The sequence below is a fragment of the Microtus pennsylvanicus genome, chromosome 3 (genome assembly GCF_037038515.1).
Source record: "Microtus pennsylvanicus isolate mMicPen1 chromosome 3, mMicPen1.hap1, whole genome shotgun sequence".
In the NCBI taxonomy this organism is placed as follows: domain Eukaryota; kingdom Metazoa; phylum Chordata; class Mammalia; order Rodentia; family Cricetidae; genus Microtus; species Microtus pennsylvanicus.
The window spans coordinates 77,706,833-77,732,359 of NC_134581.1; the positions used below are offsets into that span (position 1 = coordinate 77,706,833).

Genomic DNA, 25,527 nt, shown 5'->3' on the forward strand with positions numbered 1-25,527 from the left:
GACTCTAGGGCATGGTGGCTAGAGGATCTGACCACTCTCAGTGGCTCTCGGGCTACTCAAGGACTCCTTGGTCTCTGCCTTTTGTGTTCAGGGTTAATGAAAGTGTGCCTCAGAAAGTTCCAGGTTTCTGTCTCTCAGAAACCATGTCTTCAAGATATAAGAGGAAGCCCGGCAGTGGTGGCGCACATCTTTAATCCCAGCACTTGGGAGGCAGAGGCAGGCGAATCTCTGTGAGTTCGAGGCCAGCCAGGACTACGTAGGGAAACTCTGTCTCCAAATAAAAGAAGTAGGAGGGAGGATGACTGGACACCAGCTCCCTGTGACCCTGAGGGACCACCACCCATTCAGACCAGAGAAGTAAAGAGACAAATGGTTTATTCAGGGAGGGGGAAGCCCAAGCCAAAAGTACCCCTCCCCACGCCTGCAAGCTGACCTGTGCAGCCCCATAGGCCCAGAGTTGGGGACAAGTCCCCAAACACCCAATGCTGCTGCTAATTTTGCCCTCTCAAAGCCTAGTGACATGAGACATGGATGGAGCCTGACACCCCTAAGACATGTGGTACCTCACAAACAACACATTCTTAGCAGCTCACCTGCCATCTACTGCTGTGAAGAGACCCAAATTCCATATGAGTGAAAGTCTACGAGCAAATTTTCATGAGTGCATTGTGGCACATCAGGGGAACAGCTCCTCTAGCCATGGTGGAGAAATATCCAGGCTACGATCCTCTTGCCAGGCAGGAGAGCCCATTCTCCGGCTTTGCAGCCTCAGAGTGGACATGGCAGAGCCTCACAACTGGACCAGGACAAAGCCAAGATGCTGAGAGCATCCTCTAAGGTGTGGCCAGGCCAGCCAGGCTTTAGTAAGCAGGATCCGAGAGGACACACAGGGCCTGTTTCCTCCTGACAGACTCGTGCTGCTGATAAAACATAAGCCCAAGGGATAGACACAGAGAGGTTGCCTTAACTGGGCACCTACTGTCCACAGTGGAGGGAAATGGTCACCAAGCCTGGACAAGGCAGAGCCTGGGCATTGGAAAGAGACTGGCACCGTGTGGGCCTGGTGGCCAGCTTCAGGAGAGAGTTACAAGAAATGAACCCAACTGTCTCTCACCCTGTGATTGGTAACTTGGCCTCACACACAGAAATCACAGTGGCCGTATGTCACCAAGCAGAAAAGAAACCCATAGGGGAGCAGAGGAAGCCAGCATAACCTGGGGAGGGAGGCTGTCAGAGGCTGTAAGAGGGCAGAGTGGGGTCAGACTCCTGCCCCCCAAGAACGCAGCATCTTGGAAAGCAGGGGCGACGGGAGAACAGGGTTGTGGAGCTCCTCGTTGGACTCAGGGGGCCTCATTGGACCCCATCCCATTGCCTTTGTTGACGTAGAATGGCCGGTAGTGAGACTGTGGGGGAAACAGGAATGATTAGGGTAGCCAGGTGGTAGCAGAACCCCACAGCCAGCCCAACCTAGACCTCCTGGAACCTACAACCTTCTGTGCCCTGTGGCCTGACCTGCAAGAGCTACCTACCCATCTTGCTTTCAGGAGGTGGCCCCTGACAGCATCAGAACTTCTAGGTCCAAATTCTAACTAGAGTCCATTCCCGCCACTTAATCTACGAGCTTGGATTGCATCCGCAGCCCACAGTGTCTTCCTAGTGCCGCCGCAGCTACGTGCATAGCGCTGTGTATTCTCTGAAACTACGCATCACCGTGCCAAGGGCTTTCCGTCGACAGACTCAATTAGGTTTTACAACCATCCAATTAAACGGGCTGCTGTGACCATGGCCGCTTTATAAGCAAGCAGACCAATGCACAGAGAGGCTAGGCAACTTGCCCAAGCCACCCAGGTAATGAACAGGAGGAACAGGATGAGAGGTTGGACTCCAAATCCGATCATCCCAAGCCTCACCCCAATTCTTGCTATCATTCTTCTATCTTAAGCATTTTGCGTGTCGGCTTAGGTTCTCCACATGATTCTCCCTACCAGACAGGATGAATGGACCATGGCCCCAGACCACTGTGCTTCCCACCCACCCTCCATAATCGTGGAGCACAAGCCTCTCTGGTCAGAGACATGAACAACTCTCCCAGCCTCCTCGCTGGGTCATGTCACATGACAATTTCAGGGAAATCAAGCCCTACCTATTCCTTTCGCCCTCCTAATCCCTCCCTCCGGGCTCTGAGGAGTCAGATCCCCCAGGCTGGGATGGAAGAGCAAAGTGGAGCTGTCCCTGGGTCTCGGGTCAGATATGGAGCTGCTCTGTGCCTCCCGGACACTCCTGGTCTGTGACTCCTACAGAGCAGGAGTCCAACCTAGGCAGTGCCAGAGCAGGAGGGTTTGCAGCCCAGACCTGGACCAAATGATCCATTCCCAAAGGAAGAAATGAAAGCCCAAGGAGGAAAATTAAGCATAGACAAAGTCATGAGGCTGCTCTAGCGAAGCAAGACCTGAATCCAGGTTCTCTGGCCCTCGGGTCCATTCCGGGATCTCAAAGAGGGGCACAGGGTAGAAGGGATTCTTCTTTCAGAACAGCTGGGTGGATAGCATATGGATTGCAGACCAATGAACATGGCCGCAGTCTGAGAGGCTGGGGCAGAAGGTGAGCAGGAGGCTGATTCCCACCGCCCTCCCAATTAAGATCGCAGTAGGTGAGAGTTAGGAGGGCTGTGAGATCCCCAGGCTGAGGAATTCAAGTAAGAAATGGAAGAGCAACTCATACATGACCACAAAGCAAGCTGGCGATAGATGGCTGGGTCCCAGCCTGCGTCTTAGGCTGGCCTCTCTGCACACTACACTGGTTTCCATCGTCCCAGTCTAGGTGCTGGTCGGACAGCACAGCCTTGTCCTGCTGGAGCCCTCTGTGGCCTCCTCTGTGGGGACTCGGGTCTGGGGGACAGGAATGTATATGATAGGAAGAGAATGACTCTTTCATTGTCTGCTTCCCACAGTCCTGCTGCTTCGATGCCCCTGGGCCCAGCTCCACATTACACACACAATCACTTAGCTCCTCTCGTCCACAAATTAAAGAGTTTTTTCCAATTAAACTAGCCCCAGCTGATCTCTGTAGAAGAGGGCGAACCTTGTGCTCTGACCTCAAAATGCAAAAGCAGTGGAAGCCAAGAGCTCTGGTCCCATCTCAACAAAACCCTGACGCTACCTGCATGGCACCTGGTTAGCCCTCTCGGGACCTAGCACAAACCCTAGGAGGAAAACATGGAGGGAGATGAAGGCTTCAAAGTGACAGCCTCTGATTACTGCCATTCCCAGGCAAGGATACGATGCATCTGGACTTCAGGGAATTGGGGGACACTTCATCTCATCATTGCAGAGGTGCCAGCAGGTGGTCTGGATTCTTGGCCACACACCACCACCATTGCTGCTTTCTCTTTAATAAGCTCAGCTTATAGTTATTAAAGAGTAAATCCTGAATATACCTTTCTAATGTTCCAGCTCCCCCAAACACACACCATCACTCCTAATGGCCTCTATGCTACCAAAGCTGGAAAGTAGTCCCAAGAGAGGGCCCCATCTCCAGGATGTCTGTGCAACCAATGGACTAAGTATTTTACAACTCTTGGAGACCAAGCCACCATAGACACCCAGTGATCACTTGCAAATACCTACCCTGGCTGTCCATGCTACAGATTCTAAACTGAGGTCAAAGGCAGTGTGTCTTTACCCAGGTTCCTGCATATTAACCCCTCTTCCCCCTCCCCTCCCTATTTACTACATGTGGTTATTTGCTTGGGCTATTGCTATCTCCCATGTTCACAGTATGACCCAGAGAAGTTTTCTCTTCCCACAGACCCTGAAAGCATGCCCAGCTGCCAAGTCCCTGGACACGACTGTGCCCAGCAGCCCTCCCAGTACACCTTACTCACCAGCAAAGTCTGCTTGCCAGATTTCCAAGTCTGAGGCTGGGCCTTGGGAGCCTGGCTCCGGAGAAGGGAGGGATAGCCTGGAAAGACAAGTTGCTCCAGTCAAGAGGACCCAGGCTGGTGCTCAGGGACTCCCCCCAGATGGAGCAGCTCAGCTGCCTGCCCCAGAGTGACGCCCAAGCATCATTCAGCCCAAGAGCAAGTTCAGCCACCTGCAGAGGTGTGCAGCAGCTGGGATGGCACAGTTACCAGCTGGCAGTCCTGGGAGGCTAGCCAAAGGAAGGAAGCAGCAAGAGAGAGGGAAGGAAAAGAAGCCAGCCAGGTAGATGGGGACGGGCAGCAGGAGAGTGTTGCTCCCCATCCAGGTCTACACTACGCTGCTAAGATCACCACCCCTCGCCCTAAGGTCTTACCACCAAAGACCTGTCCCTTTCCCAGAGTCCAGGACAGTTCTTCAGTCAGCAGCCCCAGCCAACACTGCCCAGAAAAAAAGACTCCAGGCCCTGCTATGCTGTGCTAGGGGTCGAGGTGATGTTTCTCATTTATCCAGCCCCACTTGTGCCAAGCACCATGTGAGTGCCTTCCCCTTGCTCGGTCCTCCCATTTCTTATAGCTCAGCAGTTTACCCGAGTCACATGGCAGCAAGCAGCTATCAGGATTGGAAACCATGGCTTGCCAGACTCCGAAATCCATAATCCTATTCCTGCTGCCTGGCTCTGGTTGTATCACAGCAGCAGACCAGGAACCCAAAGAAGGGCAGCCATTTGCCAGTGTGATTGTCACTCAAGGTTAGGACAGTAAGTCCAAGGTCCTAGCAGGTGGCTCTCTGCACTTGGTGAGAAGGTGTTAGCCCGGGGTGAAACTGCCTGCCACCTCCTTGGCTCTCCTTCTCAGCCTAGGACTTCTATAAAGAACATAACTGCACAGCTCGATGGAAACACCACTCTGCCTGCAGGGCAAACAGCAGCGGCTGGGAAGAACCTGGCCTGTGACTTGAAGAATGAGAAGCTGGGGAGATTAACAGTGTCTGTCCTTGGCAGCCACTGTCAAGGGAGGCTGCTTGGGGTGGGCCGTACCACCTGCAGAATTCCTGCTGCACGAGCAAGAACCCCTGGGTCTGTCCCTGCACCTAGGGCAGGAACTGCCTGAGAAAGAGAAGATTCTATGGGTCCTGAGTGACGATGAAGACTGGGAATGGAGACCTCACCTCTTGGTTTTCAGAAAGAAAAACCCATACCAGCCATAAGAGCTAAGGGGGAGGGGGGGACAGGAGTGGCCCAGGAGAACAGTCTCGGCAACAGGCAGAAATCCAGAGAGAGTGAGCTAGGATGGCAGGGGTGCGGGACATGCATGTCTCTCTAGGGAGCTCTGAGGAATAGGGACCAGGACACCCTAGAAGTGGCAGAAATCTCCCCCAGGATGCCCACCTGCCCTGCTATGGCAGAAGAAGGGAAGGGGTGGGAAGAAGTTGGGTACCGGGATTGTTTTTAAAGAGCCCACTGCGGTCCAGTGGCTTGGAAAACTCTGCAGTGGCCTGTCCCAAGGTTGTGAATTGATAGGGGGCTTTCCCAGTGCCTGCTGGGAGAGAGAGAGGTGTTAGCAGCATGCGCCTACTATCCAGGAGGCTGAGACTCTAACACCTCACTGGGGCATGATGCTCCTCCGTGCTCCACAGCCTAGCTCAGACCTGGGAACTGGAGCCGACTTGGTAGCCCCGGTGTTCCCTGTCTGCCTGTGGATCTGGTAGACGGTATGGGGAGCAGGGGGTCTCAGGACTCCAGGATATCCTTCTGACATACAGGGCAACCTGTCTAGGCCATTCCTAGTCATCGTGGTGAGTTACTCTGTGTGAGGGTGAGGTGAATTCCCTGTATCTGACAGGACGTCCTTTCAGGGCAGGCCTTAGCCAGAGAGTCTCTGCAGTCTGCTGGGCAATGTCTGAGGGCTAAGAGCTGTTGCCCTCTGTGCCAGGTGACCTTCAGGCTAGGCCTGATCAAGGAACAGATAAGCATCTTCTGGGAGCCAGCATGCCAAGGCGAGTCCCAGAGCGTCCCAGGCCTGGCCCAGGGACGGGACTTCTCCTGGGTCCTGAAGACTAGAATCCCTTATTCCTTCCCTTCTTCATCTTGCTAGTAGTAGTCCAGGAATCTTGTCCTTCATACAGACTGTGCCTTAGCCTGGACTTGAACCACTAAGTGCTAAAGCCACTTCAGAGGACTCTGTTTGCTGTGGGCGTTTGGTGGGGGGGGGGGTGCTCCAGACAGTTCCTTTCTCTCTCGTCCCAAGGATCCCAGCCGCTGATCCTCCTGGGTCAGGCATTTGGGTGTAGGGAGAGGTGAAATCCCCATCAGAGCTGCCTCTAAGGCCCTGAGCCTGCTACACACAGGGAATAGCACACACTGCTGCACTGTACACTACGACACCCCGCTTCAAGCCTATATCCTCAGGATGACCCCAACCCCACGGGGTAGGAGGTGCAGATCATTCAACCAGCTCAAGACCTACAGGAAGACAGTAGTAGGTGGGGGTCAAGTATAGGAAAAGAATGTCAGACCCAAAAGGCCTGATCCCACCTGCCCAGAGGAGCTGCTGTACGAAGAGTGGGATCCAGCCAGCTGCTGGGAGGCACTGAGGAGTTCAATCAACTCCATAGCAGAGAGGCTGGGAAAGTAACCCAAGGGAGCATTTAGGCCACACAGATAACGATGCCTCTCCAGTCACCAAGGCCTGTCATCCCAGCCCATCTTTAGGAGTCAGTATGTATTATGTATATCACACCCAAGAAACACTGCCATAGCCTGGCCCCTTTCCCTTCTTTGGGATGCACCCAAGGCCCGGGCTCAGCTTCCATCTAGATCAGAGCCCTCACTTCCAGAAGGTGAGGGGAGAACTAGCCAGATAGGGAACAGAGACTCAAGCAGGGCAGCCTCAAGGCAAAGCAAGGGGTAGGGGTGAGCTCACCTTTCAAGGAGAAGGAGGAGTTGCCCTGCACAATGGGCATGTCCTCAGAGTTCTGAACAGTGGACGAGTACTCCCAGACCCTGGAGGTATAGTTACCTGGCAGGACAAAGAAGGCATATCAAGCTGGGCGGTAGTGGGGCACACCTTTAATCACAGCACTCAGGAGACAGGGGCAGGAAGACCTCTGTGAGTTCAAGGCCAGCCTGGTCTACAAGAGCTAGTTCCAGGATAGGCTCCAAAGCAACAGAAAAACCCTGTCTTGAAGAAGTATGGGGGGGGGAGTACCTTTCAAATCAAAACATAGTTTAGCCTAGCAGTGGTGGCGCACACTTTTAATCCCAGCACTTGGGAGACAGAGGCAGGAGGATCTCTGAGTTTGAGCCCAGCCTAGTCTACAAGAGCTAGTTCCAGGACAGGCTTCAAAGCAACAGAGAAACCCTGTGTCAAAAAACCAAAAACTAAAAAAAAAAAAAAAAAAAAAAAAAAAAAAAAAAAAAAAAAAAGATAAATAAAAAATAAAATAAAAAGGCATATCAGACCCAGGTAGACTGGCCTGAAGAAGGAAGGAAGGACCAGGACAAGATCAAGTCCTTGACTCTTCGTCCATTTGCTGCCTCTGAAGTCAGGACGCCACTATGCCTGAATCACATGTCCTCAGCCTTCCCTGCTATGGAAGGTGTGTAAAGGATAGGTGTGTTCCTGCAGCCCACTGTCCTCGCAATAAGACGTGGGTTTGGGCTGTGCAGTGTGTATGATGGGGTGCGGAGTGGCCCATTGCTACAGCCCACATGAAAGATCAAGAGGAGCTGTGCAGTGTGTATGATGGGGTGCGGAGTGGCCCGTTGCTACAGCCCACATGAAAGATCAAGAAGACACCTTTGTGCTGTTTCTTTCTAATCCCCTTTACATGGGGTTCCAGGAGTCAAACTCGGGTCCCCAAGCTTGTACAGCAAGCACCTTTGCCCGTTGAGCCATCTTGTCAGCTCCACTCCTCAGATTAAAGGGCATCCCTGGACACAACGTACAGGTCTTGTGTGAGCTGCTCATTCCCACCCCACTTCCTGGAATTCCAGCCAACTTGTGACCTCTCTTCCTCCAACAATAGCTTCTTTCTTGTCTCTGGTGTTGGATCCAGAATGGTCCTTTGCTTAGGATCCGCCCTTCCTCCCCATCCCCAGCAAATTCATACAGCATGTTTCCATGTCACCTCTCCCAGAACCCTGTGTACCTCTTCCCGCTGCCCCTTATTATCCTGCACATCCCATGCCCTGGGTTGCAGTTGGCTGTTTAATTGTCCATCTCTTGTGGTGCTGGGGACATGCTTGTTTGGCCCAGCATCAAACCGATGCCTGCCAGAGCCTTATTCCTAGAAGGTACTCACTGCATGTTTGATGGATGCACGTACTAACTAATGAACAAATAAATACAAACACATCCTATCGCTTGGGGACAGAGACAGTTGACAGAATGCCTGGTATCCTGTTCATGGGGATGAACGAGCTAACAGACAGCTCTGTGCAAGGAGGCTTCTGTGATGTGGAGAAAGAGGAAGAAGGGAGAAACATCAAGGGCATCAAGGTGATATTGGAGTCCCCGTTGACAAGGCACCAGCTCTTCCTTGGCAGCAGGAAGCCTTGGGTGCAGCTCCCTCTGCAGCCGTGCCCACAAGCCCGTGTGCTCCTCTCGTCCTAATGGATGAATCGGGTGAAATGAGGCAGGCAGCCACCCTGAAGCTGGATTTGGGGTCCTCCCCAAGTAAGAGTCAGGATACAAGGCATACCTCCACTGAGTCATGAACTAGCCACGAAGTGGTTAAAATAAATTGTCTTGCTGCTGTTCTCTCCTATAGGTACTTTCTGGGTTGGTCAGACCTGTAAATGTTTTGTATGGGAAATGAAGGATAGGTGGGCAGGTGTTCATGCATGTATGTACACATATGTGGAGGTCAAAGGTCAACATCAGGTGCCTGTAGTCACTTGTCCACATTGTTTTGGGGACAGGGTCTCTTTTGAACCTGGCACTTGCTGATTTGGCTAGACAGACCAGTCAGCATGACTCCGGGATTTTCCTGGCTCCAAGCGCTGAGATTACAGGGACGTGGAGCTATGCCCAGTTTTTGCACATGAGCGGTGGGAATCAAACTCAGGTCCTTGTGTTTGCATGGTAAATACTTAACCAATCGAGCTAGCTTCGCGGGCCTCTGCAGCTATGAATATTAATGACCAGCAGAGAGGTGCAGGCATTGTCATCTCCTCCGGATGGCAGTGACCTTCCTCTTTCCAGGTGTCTATTCTCTATTGAAGAGTCTCCCCAGTGCTGGATCTAGGTGGGGGGTGCCTGGCCGAACTGGCCCATTACCCAAGAAGTCCAGCACAAAATCATGGTCCCCCAAACAGAGGCCCTCCCCCCAAACAGAGGCTTCAGGAGCACACAGCCCTGACCTGGAGCACAATGGTCCCCTTAGCACACAGAGCAGGAGACCCTGTATTTGACAGCCGTATTTGGGACAGGTCCATCCCAGCCCCCACCACACTTTTGTCATAAGGAGTCGTCCTGGTGCCTCTGGGATTTCCAGGCACACCGGTGTCAAGTCATGCCTTCCTTTAAATTTGCACCTTAGATAAATCATTGTATGACTTAGGGCAAAAGTCAACTGGGGCCTGTCGGCCTTCTGTCCTCATGCTTGCTGGGAGAGGCCCCCACAGCCAGACACTAACCCTGTTTCCCCTACTCCTGCCCAGTTCCCTATATTCATCTCACACTGGGTAATCAAGACATTCAAATTCAATCCATGGCTCAGCCAGTCCTGGGACCATCACCCCATGTTCCCTCCTGCCTACCCTAAGCTGAACCCCCTCCTACCTTTTGTGCCATACAGATTGTTGAAATTCTTCTGATTGGTCTCCTTGGAGAGGCGGCTGGGCGATGACGGCTGGTAAGATGTCCGGCCCCCTGTGAGGCAGAAACATCATTTCAAAAAGGTGGGCTTGACTCAATAGAAGGCCTGTGGCCTCTGACTTAAGGGGAATCCTAGACAGAACCCTGTACATCTCCCTGAGAGCCCACTGGACCCTCCAACTGGGCTTTCACCACCCAAATGAGAACCCTTTGGGGAGCAGAGGGGACACTATTGGCTGATGTTCCCAGAGCACTAGAATTCTGGATGGCTCTGAGTATGCTAAGATGCTTGGTCATTCTACTTGGGAGCCTTGAGAGCAGGCGGCTGACAAGTCCGCTCCTGAGCCAGGGCCTGTCTGAACTGTTCTGCAGAGCCTGGGATCTGGGGGAATAGGAGAAAGGGGAGGCCATCACAGTGGTGGGGGCAGGGGGAGCAGAGGCTTTGGGTCCTCACCCCACAGACTTAGCCTCCTGCAGAAGACTAATGAGCCTGCTGAAAACTTGTCCCAGGTATCAGCATAGCCTGTGACTGCTCACCGCCCTCCTGCCTTGTGTTCCCACACAGTCCTGTATCTCTAGTTCTCTTGTCCAGACACCACACACCCCACCCACTGCTGGCTCGCCCAACCCAGCACCTGCCTGCCCTTCCCCTTTCCCTCACAGTCCTGCCCGACACCCCCCCCCCCCCGCCACACACACACACACACACACACACACACACACACACACACACACACACACACTCTTGTACTGGCCAGAGAGCCCCTCCTTCCCGAGCCTGGGAACTTACTTCTCCAAGGGAGGGAGTCATTGTCACTGCCTAATCCCACTGACTCTAAACCTCCAGGCTTGGCCTGGTAGCCTTTAGTGGCCTTGTTTCCCTGATCCTCTCGATGTCTCTGCAGCCCCTCCCAGGCCCCTCCTCTACCCTGAGCCTGGGATCTGCAGGTGTCCTGCCCACCCTATCCCTGCAGGGCAGGGACACCAGAGGAACCTGTTTCTTCTACCTACAGATGTCACAGCTGACTCACGGGGACCAAGCCAGGGGGGACAATGACCAGCCTCAGGCTGACTCAGCCCTGGTACTCTCAGGGAGCCCTTGTGGCAGGTAGCACTTCCCACACCTGGTGGCCTACATCGGGGCCACTCTCTCCCTGGTTCTCCCTTATGCAGGGAGAATCAAGCCGGAACAGTGGGGTTTGGACCACCCCATCTGGCTAGTTCTGGACCAGGGGGAGAGCCAGAGAGACCAGGCTAGGCAGACACGGGCTTTAAAACAGAGAGCTGCTGGGGACCGAGCCAGCATAGTTTGTCCTTTCATGGAACTGGCTAAGAGCAGAGCTCAGGGCAGAGAGGGAACAGGACTGATGTCAGAGACTGGGTCTGAAATGTCAGAGGTGAAATCTCAGTACCCCTCTGCTGCCTAGAACCTCCCAAAAGTCTGAGTGGTGTTTTGAAAGGCAGGGTACAGAGCTTCCTATCTGATGAGCTCACTTCTCCCAGTCCCTCGGCCTGCCCACTGCAGCGGTGATCTGTCAGTAACTGCTCAGGACCTCTGGCTCCTCCCTCCCGCTAAGCGCCTTCTCAGACCTTCCCCTCCCACCCCACCCTCCAGCACCCTCACTCCTCTCCAGGCCCCTTAACTCTCACATGCACCTGCACACCCCCTCTACCCTGTGACCTGGTACCCCCACCCTTATGTACCAAGCACTGTGGTGGTTCGTCACTAATGCCTAAGAATGTTCAGACTATTCTAATCCAGGGACAGGCAGGGCCTGGCCTAGAGAGCCCAGGCTGTCCCCCTATAGGGTAGGCTAAGGAGGCAGGTGACTTGAGGGAAACACACAGAGGAGCAGACTGGCTTTGAAGGTGGCAGCCCTACCCAGGGCTCAGTCCATGCAGCAGCTTTGGCAGAAGTGCCACCACACAGCTCTGGACTGCCGGAGGAGAGTCTGTGAGATGCTCTGAAGGACAGAGGCCACAGGAAGGGCGGGAGTGGCGGGCTGCAGGGGGGACCAATGCATCTAAGGAGCCAAGTGCTGGATAACCTGTCTCCAAACCAGGACACGTGTCACCGCAGAGTGAAAGGAGGCACTGGACGCCACCATGCAGGGGCAGGAAGCGGGGGCCAGACACACTGAGTTATGGCCACTCTACCCAGGAAGAGCCTATCTGAGAGTGACTTTGGCCTCGGCCGTTGGTAGCGTGCTCTCCCTCACCCTTGGGTGTGAGGTACATGGAATATCTCTTCATGGTGTCGGGCGTGTTCCACTCGCTCCCGAAGCTGCTCGTGTAGCTGTTCATGTAACGATGGTCACCACCTGCAAGAGAGGTAGGTCAGCAGAGGAACAGGAGGCTCACAGGGAGAGGAAAACTATCACAGCCTCGGAGAATGTGGCGACACGGTCCACATTGCCCCTGCTCCTCCAGTGAGCCACTGCCCAGGCACACAGTCTCCTCCGTGAGAGGGCAACTGTGTGCATGACAAGGACAAACCCATTTGGGGCACCCATTTCTTATTTGATCTGTACATCAGCTCTTGGGCAGGTATGACCATCTCCATGTGACAGAAGGGGAAATCAAGGCTCGGGAGGTGAGGGCAGTGAGATGCCCCTGCTAACAGGACAGTCAAGGAGGAGTTGGGATTTGATTCCTGGCCCTGACTTCATACCTCAGCCCCAGCCACTGCTAGCAGCATCGGGTGGTTGACTGAGGTCTTGTCTTGGCCTCTGTGGTCCAGAGATGTGGCCAGCTGTGTAGGGTGAGCTGCACACAGCTGCAGGCCAGCAAGCCCCAACTAACCTATCTCTCAGTAGCCACCTCTGCCTCTGACCCTGCAGAGGCTGTGCCCACCATCTCCTGTCCCTTACTGCTTCCTGACTTCTAGTGCCTCCATCTTTCTTGCTCTCTCTCAGGTAAGGAGTGAATGGCTCAGATCTATCCTTCATCCTCATCTCCATCACCAACAGGATCCTGGCACACAGTAGACTAAAGGCGTTTGTCCAGCCTTGGTCCCACTAAACAAAAAAAAAAATCTCTGGACGTGACCTGGTGCCTCTGTGCCCTGGGCCTGTGGGGCTGGAGATGCAACCCTGGTCTGGGAGGCAAGCCATCGTTAGGGAGCAGTTGGTGGTCACTCCAAGGCCTGGCTCATCAGCTACCCATCCTCCATCTCCTACAACAGATAGCATCTAACCACTAGGCAACAGCGACAGAAACAAAGGCAAAGAAGGCTTCCCCTGGGCTTGCAGCACAAGTGCAGGGCAGCTGAATCAGCACACCCAGCCTTGCTCCTGGCTGCCATCTCACTACACACCTTACATAGGACGCCGGGCCACACCCGCACAGAGACTGTGGCAGGAACCATCATGACCTAGAAACGGGGCAATGAACAACCACCAGGAAGCTGGGGTGATTCCTACAAGGTTCACAGTCTCCCCACCCCAGTTAGGACCATCCTCTCGCATCTGCCCAAACCATACCCAAGGACTCCCCTGCAAGGTTTGTACCGCAGAGATGAAGATGATCCTTCTTCAAGCCACTGCCGCTGCTCTTAGCAGTGGTAGTGGTTTGCTTAAGAAGAGAAAGCCTAGCAGCCGTACGAGCAGAGTGTGAAGCCCAAAAGTAAGCTCTCCCGGTCAGCTGGGGGCCCTTTGAAAGGCTGCTTCTCTGAGTACCTGGACATCTGCAAGGGCTAACTCCCCACAAGGGAGCAGGGAAAGGCTAAGGAAGAAAGGAACTCAGCATAACGCCCACATCCTGGGAGCCCTCAATCACCTCAGCTGTCGCAGTCCCCATTAGGATCACGGCGATCGTCATTAGGAAAAGGCTGTCAGGATCTGAGTGCCAATTTAAGTCAAATGATTGTCTCGCTAAAATGGCTTTATCTGTCCTTAGGTATGATTGAACGTCCCCCGTGTTTCACAGGGACACGGCATGGTATCATACACGGGTGGTCCCCTCCACTCTCCTAGGCCCCTCTCCTCGGGGAAGAGTGATGTGAGACCTGGAGACCAGACAGAATCATTTCCGTTGGGTGTTGATGGCTATGAGGCCTTAATCAGGCTGTTTTTGAACACCTTGCCCTGGGTCTGAGCCATTGGGGCGTAGCCTTGGAGAAAGTACCCGGGCTTTGGGCCCTAAAGGGATTGGGATTGGGTAGAATGGGGCTTAACAGAGCAGTTCCTCAGGTTAGCAGGCTTTCTGGGAGATAATTCAGTTGACCTCTGCAGGGAGAGCGTGACTCAGAGAAGGAGCTGATTTCAGGGCAGGTGAGTCAGGGAGACACGCCAATGCCCCATCATCTCCAACCCCAACCAGGCCAGTTTCAGCCTGTGGGCTCAACACGAATCAGAACAACCATGGTGACGGGCCTCTCTCCAAGTCCAGATGTAACTCTCGGTTCCTTCTGAAGCCTGCAAGTGGCCCGTTCAAGCAGCAGTAGGGATGCAACTGCTGGATTAGACCTGGCAGTCGGATGGAGATCTGAATGAAACCACTCCTCGACACTAATGAATGGCCCGCAGAGGAGGCACCTACGCGGCAGTTCCCAGAATCTCCCTTCCCTAGGTCCCTTGTAATAACTGCCAGTCCAACAGGAATGCTAGAATCCCTGAAGCCTAGTCTAAACACGCTCCCATGGATGAGGGAATGGAGACCATGAGGAGTCAACCACTCAGGTTCCTGCCGACATCAGACAACAGGAATTTACTGAGAAACACCCCCAGCCTCAACCCCGATAACAAGGGAGTACCTACCATTCTCCATATGGTTCCTCTCAATGAAGTTGCGGCTCAGGTCGGCCTTGCACATCTTTTCAACATGGCGCATGCACACATTGAGCAAGTCATCCTTGAAGTTGCCAAGTGACTGTCCCAGGCCCTCTCCTTCCAGCAGGACATGGTAGGTGGGCAGAGGTGGGGGGAGGGAGTAATTGCTCATCAATGCACCAAATTCCTACCAAGAAAGAAAAGCAGCCATTAACTTTGCCATTCTTTGGGAGCTATGTGGACCTTGGTCTGCATGGGAGCTCTCTGGTTAGCTGGGGACTCTGTGCTGAGAGCCAGAGTTCTAGGACGGGCAGGATAGCTAGCCTTGCTTTTCTTCGTTGGACATATGAGTCAGCTAAAGTCGGTCTTGATTGAACTAGCATTCAGATGAGTGACTCCACAGCTCCCACCACTGATGTGTACACGCAGAAGTTGTGGTCTTTGGGGGAAAGGGTACGTGAGAATACTAGAGCAGTGTGGGTATTTCCATCTTCACAGTCTCACTCCCTCCTGCCTCCACACCTCCCTTTTTCCGTCTCTGGCACACCCCTCCTCCTTCTCCAGTCCTAAGCAGCGGGCAAGACCCTATTCAAACTCCACCTCCCCCACAAAGTTGTCCTCAGATTGCTCTAGCCTGCCGGCCCTTCTCTGAATTTCCATAGGCACTTATCTCCTGAGCCACATGCTTTATCATTTAATTACACACTTTTCCATATTGTTCTCTAATTGTACATGTCTTATCTTCCCAGCTGGATTGCAGCTGCTTGGGGGCAAAAACTGTGCCTTAGACTTCTCTATTTGCCTCGGCACCTGATAGAGTCCTGCACGCCCAGGAGTAGCAAAACATTCTAGCAGACAGAAAGATGGATGCATGAATACACAAGCAGACTAGATCAAAGATAACAAATACACAACACTCTTATGCCACTCCCCCCTTACCCAAAGCAGGCATTACTAATTAATCACAGAACCCTTTCTTATCAAGCCTAGAGCACTACTGGTACATAGCAATTGAACTTGGTACAAGGTGACATTTGTGTGCCATCCTTAGAGTAGTAGAGAGTAGACTGGAAAGGAAATTAAATAGATGGAAGGATTAGTAGTGAGTGGGTGGGTAAATGGTGGATTGATGGGTATGGAGTAGGTGAGTGTTGGTAATGAACGGATGGATGGTGGGTGGGTAGGTGGGCAATGAGTAGATGGGTGGGTGGATTAGTACTGATTGAAGGGGTGATGTATGTATGTTTGTATGGGTGGATGAATGGATGGATGGATGGATGGGTGGGTGGATGGATGGATGGATGGATACTAGGTGGATGAATAGTGAGCTTATGGGTATTGGATGTGTGGATGGAGGGATGAACGACTGAATGGATAGTGAGCATATAGGTAATGGGTGGGTGGATTGATGGGTGGATGATGAGTAGATGAGAAGCGAGTGGGTGGGTAGTGAATGGGCAGATACATGGATGGATTGATAGTGGGCGGATGGGTAGCAGACAGGTAGTGAATGGGTAAGCAGGGGACAGATGTGTGGATAAATGGGTAAGGCAGGCATGGATGGATAGGGAATGAGAGCCTGCGAGATGGATGACTTGAGTGAGGGACTGAGGCTCTGAATGGTGGCATCCGTACCTGCAGAAACAGCACCGAGTCACTGATGCTATGCAGCTGCTCTCGGGTCTGCTTGTCCTCATGCAGCACCTTGGCCCTCTCATCCAGGGCATCTACGATCACTTTCACTTGGTCCACAGCATCCTGTTCCCGCTGCTCCAGCGCAGCTCTTACTTCTTCCTTTTGCTTCTCCAGGTCCCTCACCAGGTCCCTGAAGCTCTGCTCCAAGATGGCCTTCTCATTGGTGGTAAAGCTCTAGGTCCAGAATGGAGGGGGATGAAGAAGAGTTGCATTAAGGGAAAAACCCTAGCTTTCCAAAAGACTCAAAGAACCCCCAGGGCCCTAACTTTGCAAGCCTCCTTGACCACAAATCTCTTTCAAAGGCATCACTGAGAGAGGCCAGTTGATAACCGCGCCAGTGTGCAGGTTGTTGATTTGAGTTGTTTGAGACTGGATCTCAAGTAAAACAGGCAAGCCCTAGACTTACTATGTAGTCCAGGCTTAGAATTTCTGGTCCCTCTACACACTGAGTGCTGGGATTACAGGTGTGTGTCACCACATCTGTCTGCAGGTGTTTCTTATTGTCTAATCTTCCTTATCTACTGTGGCTCTTTCCCCTGGGTGTGTCAACATGAGCCACTATTCCATGCTCAAATGACTCTCCAGAGGCTCAGACAATCTCCTTCAAGTCGGGGTATGCTCGCTTCAGTTGAGTTGAGTTGCCTCGACTCGAGCCAACCTTATTTGGGGAGTAAATCAGTTGGCTGTTCCTGAGGCCAGACTCCACAGTCAATAACTTTATACTCATTTGCCATTATCCAAACCACAGCAGACATACTGCTTACCATGCTGGCCCAAGTAGAAAAGAAATGGGGTGTACTTAGTAGTTTAGGTAGTCTGGTGAGCAAATCAGACATCAGAGGACATTGGAAAGCTCACTGAAGAACGGGTCTAGGATCTTTTCAAAATCCTACCAAAATGCCTGACCTAGGTAGGCTGAGAAAGGAAGTGTGTGGGAATGGCAAAGCGGCTGGGAGGATCCCAAATATGAAATTATGGGTATCACTGTGGGCCAAAGCCTGGAGCAGCACTGAGGTCTGCCTTCTCCCAAGCAATAGAGGCAAGTGAAGGCACCATAGCAAGGGAGCCTGAGGCCACTCACCTTGATCCGGTCCTTCTCCTTCTGCCACTTCTCAGCCTCATCTTCAATCTCAATGATTTTCAGCTGCAGCTGCTCCTTCTGCAGTGACAGCTCGGTCTGTGGGGAAATGTGGAGATTGAAGCTGTCGTGAGCAGGGAGAGAGAGGAACAGAACCAGAGACCCAGGCTGGTGACTCACCACACGAGCAAACTCAGGTAGATGCGACACTCATCCATGCAACCTTTCACTTAGCAATTGTTATCAGCACCCCAGAACTGCTGGGCTCTGAGCTAGTGGCCAAGGATCCAGCCACACATCAAGTACCGTACCTCCGTACTCTCAGACCACTAGAGCTAAACAGCTTGGCCATGTCTTTACAGGGGTTAAGCCTCCCAAATCCTTCCCACCTAATGTTCCTTCCAGTGGGCCTGGGGCCATTGGTGAAAGAGAGGATCTGGACTCAACCCAATTCCGCACAGCCCTGCCCAGGGAGTGGCTTGTAGCAGTAACCCCATGCAACGTTTCTGTGGCATGACGCAGGCCTTGTTTTGCAAGCAAGAGCTGGGGTTGCCGCCGGCACAGACTCGGTCCAGGCAGGCACAGCTGTAAACCTGTTTATAAGAAAGGGAACGTATCTGCAGTGTAGGCAAGATGCGGACTCTTCCCCAGGCTCTCTGAAGGAAAGAATACAGAGTGAGGCTAGGAGGGGAGGAGAGGACCAGAGACCCATGTTCAGAGGCACTCTGACTGTTGGATCCTGGGACAGCAGGGAAGAGGCTCTATCAGGAGGGCACTGAGACATCAGCCTTCCATCTATGCTTGGCTTCCATGTGGGGGAAGGTCCCTCTCTGAAAACCAGCTGTAACTGAGGCAGCCTGGAGGGCATGAAGCTAAAGCCAAAGCTATTCAATGAGTTAAGAATGTCTCCTTTTCTTTTCTGCTGGGCCCTACTGGAGTTCCCAAAGCCCTGTCTAAAGCTTGGAAGATAAGAGGGTGATCATTCAAGGAGGTCTTGCATGACTCAGAGCTCCCCACAACCACTGCCATTTAAAAACAGACTCTCCTTTTCCTAGCCTTCTCCCTGAGGAACCCACAAGAACAGCTGAGGCAGAAAAATTACAAACCATTAGGATGATGAGCTCTCCTGGCAAGGAGCTGTGAGCATCACCAGTGACCTTTGAGCATCTCACAAAACTAAGGGGTGTCTGTAGGGTGTCTGCAGCAAAAGTTGAGGGGATGCCCTGGGATGCTTGCTGCAAACCCCAGAGCAGGCATCTACTGATGGGCTCCCACTGGCCTTTGAGAAATGGTGCCCAGAGGTCGAAAAGATAGGGACACGGAGGTCACAAAGACCCCCGATAGGAAGTCCTGCTGCCATGGCCTGCCCACCATTGCCATGCTCCCAGGCTCTCCCGGCAAGAAGAGTCTTGGATGTTCTCAGTAAGCATCTACTCCTCCTCCACAATCTGACAGCCCCACAGCATAAAAAATGTCATCACCAGAGAGGAAGACCAGCTCGTAGGAAGGGATGAGGGTTGGGACTTGGCCTTGGGGTCTCTGGAACAGGCTTGGGACAAGACACAGTAGTGGGAAGGAGGAGAACAATGAGAATAAGCCCCCACCCTCCAACTCTGGTCTTTGAGTGTGAAGAGTCGGGGAGGCCAGGAAACAAAGGCCAGCCAGGCTAACGATCTGAGGACCCTAATGCAGGTCCTAATGTGGATCTACATCCTAAGGAATAGAAAAAGGAAGATAATGGGTCTGTCCCAGCAACTTTCCCATCCCTAAAGGATTCCTGGGGGAGACCAGGGTCAAAGTACAGAAGGAGGCCTCCCATCTTCTGCAGCTGAGCCTTTGAATTGGCTCACCCAGAGCTCATGGATAGGAATCCAAGATGGAGACCCCTAACCATCACCCACAGGCAGGCTGTAGGGTTTGACAAGATCCTTAACTTCTCTAGGCCTCAGTAGCTCCTCTGTGCTGTGGAGGTTACCTAAGCTCCCACACCCACAACAGAGGGTGTAAGAGAGATGGGAATCTGTAAGCAAAGCTCCCAGAAAGCACCTGGCACAGAGCAGGCGCTGACTGAATAATGTCCCCATGGCCACGTCTATATGGCACCTCCCAGGAGGGGCAAAGCAGTAGGCATAACAAGTAGGGCAGTGACAGCCATGTCCAGGTGGCTGCGCTGTGTTGGATGGTGAGTCTGGTGCATGGGGTCCGATGGGGTCCAGAGGTGGTAGGGACACAGTCAGGATAGGGAGGGCCGGCTGAGGGGTGGACAGTGGCTGAGACATCGGACTTAAGATGTAAGAGATCATGAAAACTCGAAAGCGGGGGACACTGAGGGAAGTGGGAGAAGGTGAAAACCAGAAATAAGAGTTAGGGGTGAGCAGTAGCGCCAAGAGACACCTATCAGGGGCTGTATGGTTAGCCCACAGCTGAGGAAAGTGTCCGTCCTAAGAGAAGGGATTGGCCAGCCAAGGGAAAGAGAGAGGTACTGAGTCCAAGGGATAGAGTCCAATGCGGCTTAAGTCATGAAGCATCTGAGTCAAGGATGAAGAGAGATCAGTTCCTGGGAGTCGACTCTATGAAAGGGAGGGAGGAGGAGGTCAGGGGTCACCTGAGGTCTGGAGAGAAGAGCGGAGGTGTTGGCCAGCCACCTATGTGAAGAGGAGGGGACCAGCCCGGACACGTGCAAGGGCAGTCAGGATCAGAAGCGGAGACAGGTTGTCTGCAGCAGTGGGCGGTGGAATGGGTCAGGATGGACGAGGGACTGGCTCTCCTTTTCTCTAGGACTCAAAGGAAGCTGGACACAGGCTGGGGAGGACCCACACCACAGTCAGCAAGACCAGACCTGCAGGCCACAGAAGGTTCTGGGGCTGGGAGTAGTGCCACAGTAATGGTCTCTTCTCCCCTCCAGGAGGGGTCCTGCCCCACTGAGGAGCGGAGTTAGAGTCAGAACTCTAGGAGTGTGCCTCAAATCTCAAATCTTAGTGCTTGTTGGGTTTTTTTTTCTGTACGGAAAACCACGGCCGCAGGAGGAAAGTCACTGGGGCCACTGAGCATCTCCTACAAGCCGAGGACGCTGTGAAGTTCAGTGGTTCTAGTCATCCTTCAAAGTTGCGGTCACCGAGGCCTAGAGAGACCATATAGCTGACCTGAGTGTGCACTGTGAGAAAGACAGGTGTAAAACCAAGATGCCATCACAGGGCCCATTTCTTTCTCCATGGCCCTCAGAGGCACTGCTCGGGCAGCACTCTAGATAGAGACCTTGTCCTTCACCCGCTTCCCCACCTTTTTGAAGCTGATAGAGTTCAGCAATTCTCCCCTCCTTTTGCCTCCCCCACCCACAAGGGCTCCGGCTTCCTCCCTGCCACTCTCTCTGCTCCCACAGAAGGTAGAGGCAGCCCCAGGTGTTTGACAGGCTTCAGCTCAACAGTGTTCCACCCCTCCCCACCCCTCCCTCCTGGCTTCCTCCCACTCTTCGCTTCTTTCTCTTCACCCTGCCCAGGCCTGTCCCTAAATGCTTCCTTTGTTCCTTTCTCCCACACTGTCTGGGGCCTCTCCTCTCTGATGGTGGGGATGGCCCTTGCGTGGGTCACCCAGCCTTGAAATTCTTGTGGCCTTGAGTGAGTAGAAGTCCCCTGAGAATAGAGGGAGGGGTGGCAAAGCCATGCTGCTTCAGCCTAGATTGGCCATCAAGTGCAGACATAACCAAGAACTAGACAGGGGGACCAGCAAGGCCCCCGGGAGAGGACTCTGACCCGCTAAGATCTTCCGTCAGCCTGGACTAACTGCATGGGCCCTGGGCTGTGACATTTGCCAAATGAGCCAGTTAATTGCCAAATTTGTACTCCCAGACACATGGTAATTACTTGGATAAGAATCTGAAATGCTGAATAGATTTCTTATTTCTATGCTCCCATGTCAAACAGCCCTGTATCTGTCCGTCAACGTCACTGAGGTCACCTTCTCACTCCCTCTGCTTCCTCACAGCCCTCAGGTCGGACGAAAGTGATGACAGGGATGAGACGCTTCATCCTGGCATCTGCAGACCAGCAATGAGCTCTGCAGATGTCACCTCCCATCTCTTAGCCTCATAGGCTACCTTCCCCTGCCCAGCTATATATGAGAATCCATGTGAACCAGAACCTCCTGGAGCAAGGCTGGGGATCATGGAGTGAACCCAGCCTGTAACCTGTTGTTTGGGAGGCTGTTGGATTTGATGATCACTAGAAGACTCTTCCAATCCTGCTGGGAAAAGAGGTTTGAAGTGGTAGAGAAAAATCCCAGCCTCTCTGCTCTTCTGCCCTGGCCTTTGTGTGAATCTCTGCATCCCTGAGCCTGGTGTGGTACCCACCCCACTGGGCTGCTGCATTTGCAACTATGCAAATGCCAAGCCCAACCCTGGCCCACGCATGAGCTCCACAGAGACGGGATCACCACCCACCTGCCTGGTTCTCACTTTCCTCCCTGTTTCCTGTCTCTAAAGCTCTCATTTGATTGAGTCCCCTCAGCTTCCTTGATCATGCCTCTATCTCGTACCTTAACCAGACATTCTCCCTGAAAATGCCCAGAGAGATTCTAGGCACCCTGGCTTTTAGTCCGGCTCCTCTTTCTGTATTCTAGTCCCCATCATCAGCCCAAAGAGCTTTCCTCCCTAAACCGGCACAGTAAGAAACCTAAGGACCAGTGGCTGCATTGGCCTAGTAACCAAGCAGCTCAGCCTTGTGCAAAGAACTGGGCAAGAAGATGAGCAATCAAGCCATGGTGGCACAGTAGGAGAACTGAGCCAGAAGATGACATCTAAAATGGGGACAAATCGCTGAACATGAGCCCCTTTAGGGCGGCACTCCAGTCTGAGTGTCATCAGCACACACCTGTCCACCCAGAGACCATGTCAAATGTGCCCTAAGACGGGGCCACCTAGAAAGGCAGCTGTAGCAGGAGGGACTTGGAATAAGTGGTGAAGTAAATGAATAAATAGGATGTTCGTGTCCCTCTTCGTTTCTTCTCCTAACATAACCTGAGAAAATCCAGAGGGATAAGCTAGACCAGTGTGCACCTCTGGGACCACTTGGGACATTGAGAGTAGAGAGGGGAACACTGAGGTCCACTAGAGGAAGGGGTCACCCTATGACACACCACATGACCTTTCCCCAGCACTATCTGTGCTCCAAGTCTGTACACAGACTGAGGTCTAAGGGATGAGTGCCTGTGGCCGTGGGTGTCGCCTTCAGCTTTGTGCAACCATCCCAGACACTGCTCAGTGACCTCACCAGCCCCCCTGCAGGCCTGTGGAGCTGGTTCTGCCTGCTTCCTTGCACGAAGCCATGTGGGAGCCGGTGTTTGAGTGTTTCAGGTGCCTTCAGAGGATGCCAGAATTGACACTCTGCTTCACACCAGTCCATCAAACCGCCCCTCCCACCCCCTGTGCTGGGTCAAAGTCCATCAAGTCTCCAAGTCCCATAATAGCTGGCCTTAGACAGACTGCTCCGGCGCTGTCTTCTGGCTGCTCTGTTCCGCTCCTCTCACCTTTCCTTGTGTCACAAGAACAAGTGCATGGCACACACATACACACACACACACACAAGCTACCCAAGTTCCCACTGTGGCAGTCACTCCAGGATCCCATTCCCTTCCAAGGTGACCTCAGATACTGCAAGAAGACCTAGACACATCTTTCTCCAGAATATTAGCCAGGTTCCTTCCTTCCCTTGGGTGTGTCCCCCCAATCTGTGAAGTCTGTGAATGCTCCATTAGGCCTAGAATTCTCCTTCTGCAGTTCCGTAAACACTTCTGTATACCTGGGAGGGCGTCTCTTCTTGTTTGTCTTTCTGAGCCTCTCCTTCCTTGTCTACCTCACAAGTCTTCAAAGTCGAGGACTCTGAGCCCTACAGCCCCTGACTGAGAACAGCAAACTTGGAGCTCTTGGTGTCTCCAGGCCAGGCTGCCCAGCTCCTCTGCAGTCACTCACATTGGAGCCAAAGCTAACATAGGAAAGAGGCCAGTGTGTTCACCTGGCTCTCAGTGGAAGCAAGACCTGCAGTGTTGGCTTCCTGTGTTCACTTTGTCCCCTTCCCATCCCAGAGTCCTCAGAGATGTTTCTAAGGACTCTGGGGTGTCACAGAGAAATGTGCAAACAGTCTAGTTCACCCCTCAGTTTCACACAGAGTGACTGACAGCCTCCTAACAGCCAACCTGAGACTCGCAGCTGCATTCCCAGTGCCCATCATTCTGTTGGGAATTCTAAGCACAGTCCCCAAGGATGGGCTTCCTGCTCCTGCCCTCTGCCTCCCATCAAGAAGCTAAGAGCCAGGCTGCCAGGGGATGCTGTGGTCAGGGGAAGCGGAAGACACCTTTGGAAACCAAATGAAGCATCTAAGGGAAGGTGTCTGAGTCAGTTCCCACCTGTGACTCCTGTACCTGCTGCCTAGGGGTAGGGACAGAGACACAGAGTGGGAATGACCAGCAGCAAGCGCCTGACCAGAGAGCTGGGTAAGGAGAGACCCTCTACAACTTGGGGTACCAAAGCTAGTGAGAAAGCAAAGCCCCTGCACTGGCCACCAGGAAGGTTTGTCTCTGGGGAGGTCACATGCAGCTGGGTGAGTGAGCTCAACAAGGGACAAGCCGGTGGCCCCAGCCCAGCATACCTTCCCCAGGCACATCCGCAAGCCTGCACTTGCCTCCGCTCCTCCCCACGGACGTACCGCCTAATCACACACAGGGAATTCACACAAACACACTTACGTAGCCCACACGCAGATACGGGCAGACACCCGCATGCGTATAAAACACACATTTACATCCACCCACCCACGCCTGCTCTCGCTCCGATGCTGTCCACCCACAGGCACAGACCTGTCGGCTGAAGTCACACAAACAAAGCACACAGGGCCCAACTGAGAGCAGAGTAAGGGAACCAAAGTGGGGGGTGAGAAGGGAGTGGCTTCCAGGTTAGGGCAGAGCAAGGAGCCGGCTGGAGGCAGCAGAAAGGGTATTTCAGGAGCCCTGGAGTCCCCTCTGTATCTCCTTCACTCTTGACCCATTGCCTAAGGTTCAGTCCTGCTCGGTAAGGAAGAGCTTTCTATCCATGGAGAGAGAGAGAGAGAGAGAGAGAGAGAGAGAGAGAGAGAGAGAGAGAGAGAGAGAGAGAGAGAGAGAGAGAGAGAGAGCAGAGCCCAGGAGAGAGTTCAATACACTCTGACCCGACTTAGAATTATCTCGTGAACTTGGTCCAGCTCTAATCTTTGTGGAGTTTCTATCCGCTCACTTATGGGATGCCCCTCTCCCAAGACCTTTGGCGGTTAGAGAGACCTCTGACCCCCAGGCTGGAGGTGCAGCAGGGAGAGAGACTTGTTTTCTAAAAGAGAAGAGCACAGCAGAGAAGACTTAAGTCCCCAGTAAGGGTCAAGGTGGGAGGGGTGGGGGGAGCAGCGAGAGGCCTGGCAAGTCACCTCCTTCTCAGCCTTGGCCTCCTCCACGGTCACAGTGCTGTGGTTCTTATGCTCCTGGAACATGCAGAGGTAGCAGATGCAGGTCTGGTCGGTCTGACAGAAGAGCTCCATGGTCTTGCCGTGCAGGGGGCACTTTCGGGCTTCGAAGTCCCGGATGGGCTCGAGCAGCTGGTGGTCACGGAAGGCGGCACCCTCCAGGTGGGGCTTCAGATGCAGCTCACAGAAGGAAGCCTGGCATACCAGGCAGGACTTGACGGCCTTCTGTTTGTTGCCGATGCAGGAGTCACACAGCACCTCCTCGGAGCCGGATTTAGACCTCAGCAGAAGGCTGGAGTCAGCCCTGGGATAGCTGTTCCTGCGAACTTCCCCTGGCTCCACGATGGTCACCGTGGGTTTGCGGGGCTCAGAGAATATGGACTTTCGCAGCTCCCCCTTCTCAGTAAAGGACACGGGCGGCTTCTTGGAAGCCCCCAGCTGGAGCCCCGCATAAGGAGACCTCCTGCCTTCCGCAGAGTCCATGCTGAAGTAGTTGGAGCCTTTGTCGTCCACCGACTCCACGAACTGGATGATAGGCCTGCGCCACTCATTGCTGGAAAACAAGGCACTCTTCCCCTCCCCTGACTTCAGGGCACTGCCCAGGGTTTTGCCCTCTGTCACCTCCCCACTGTGCCCGTTGGTTGTCTTGGTATCCTTGCTGTCTGCTTTAGTGCCATTCTCCAGGCTGCCGTTGGTACCCGGTGGACTGCGGGCGTCCCTGGCTTCCGGGCTGGCCCCATTGCTCCTGGCGGCATCGGCACCTTCCAT

At 53.3% G+C, this 25,527-nt stretch overlaps 1 protein-coding gene across 2 annotated transcripts; it reads right to left on the reverse strand.

Annotated features, from left to right (window-relative positions):
* Window positions 1-516: 516 nt before the first annotated feature.
* Window positions 517-25,527, reverse strand: Trim29 (tripartite motif containing 29). 2 transcript variants are annotated; one of them, XM_075967816.1, is made up of 10 exons: window positions 24,724-25,527; window positions 17,285-17,380; window positions 16,144-16,377; window positions 14,497-14,695; window positions 11,959-12,060; window positions 11,404-11,406; window positions 9,704-9,793; window positions 6,842-6,937; window positions 3,884-3,960; window positions 517-1,403 (listed from the first exon to the last, which is right to left on the reverse strand). In XM_075967816.1, the coding sequence occupies exons 1-10, from the start codon at window positions 25,525-25,527 to the stop codon at window positions 1,341-1,343; spliced, it is 1,764 nt and encodes a 587-aa protein (XP_075823931.1). In that variant the 3' UTR covers window positions 517-1,340. The 2 variants fall into 2 exon arrangements, with proteins under 2 accessions (XP_075823931.1, XP_075823930.1); XM_075967815.1 differs by lacking the exon at window positions 11,404-11,406.

Excerpts from the sequence above, each read along its gene's own strand:
- Trim29 (XM_075967816.1), bottom strand. The coding sequence starts at position 25,527 with ATGGAAGGTGCCGATGCCGCCAGGAGCAATGGGGCCAGCCCGGAAGCC. Across the intron at positions 14,696-16,143 it reads ACTCGGTGCTGTTTCTGCAG|GAATTTGGTGCATTGATGAG; the intron begins GTACGGATGCCA and ends CTTTCTTGGTAG. Across the intron at positions 6,938-9,703 it reads CAATCTGTATGGCACAAAAG|GTAACTATACCTCCAGGGTC; the intron begins GTAGGAGGGGGT and ends TTGTCCTGCCAG.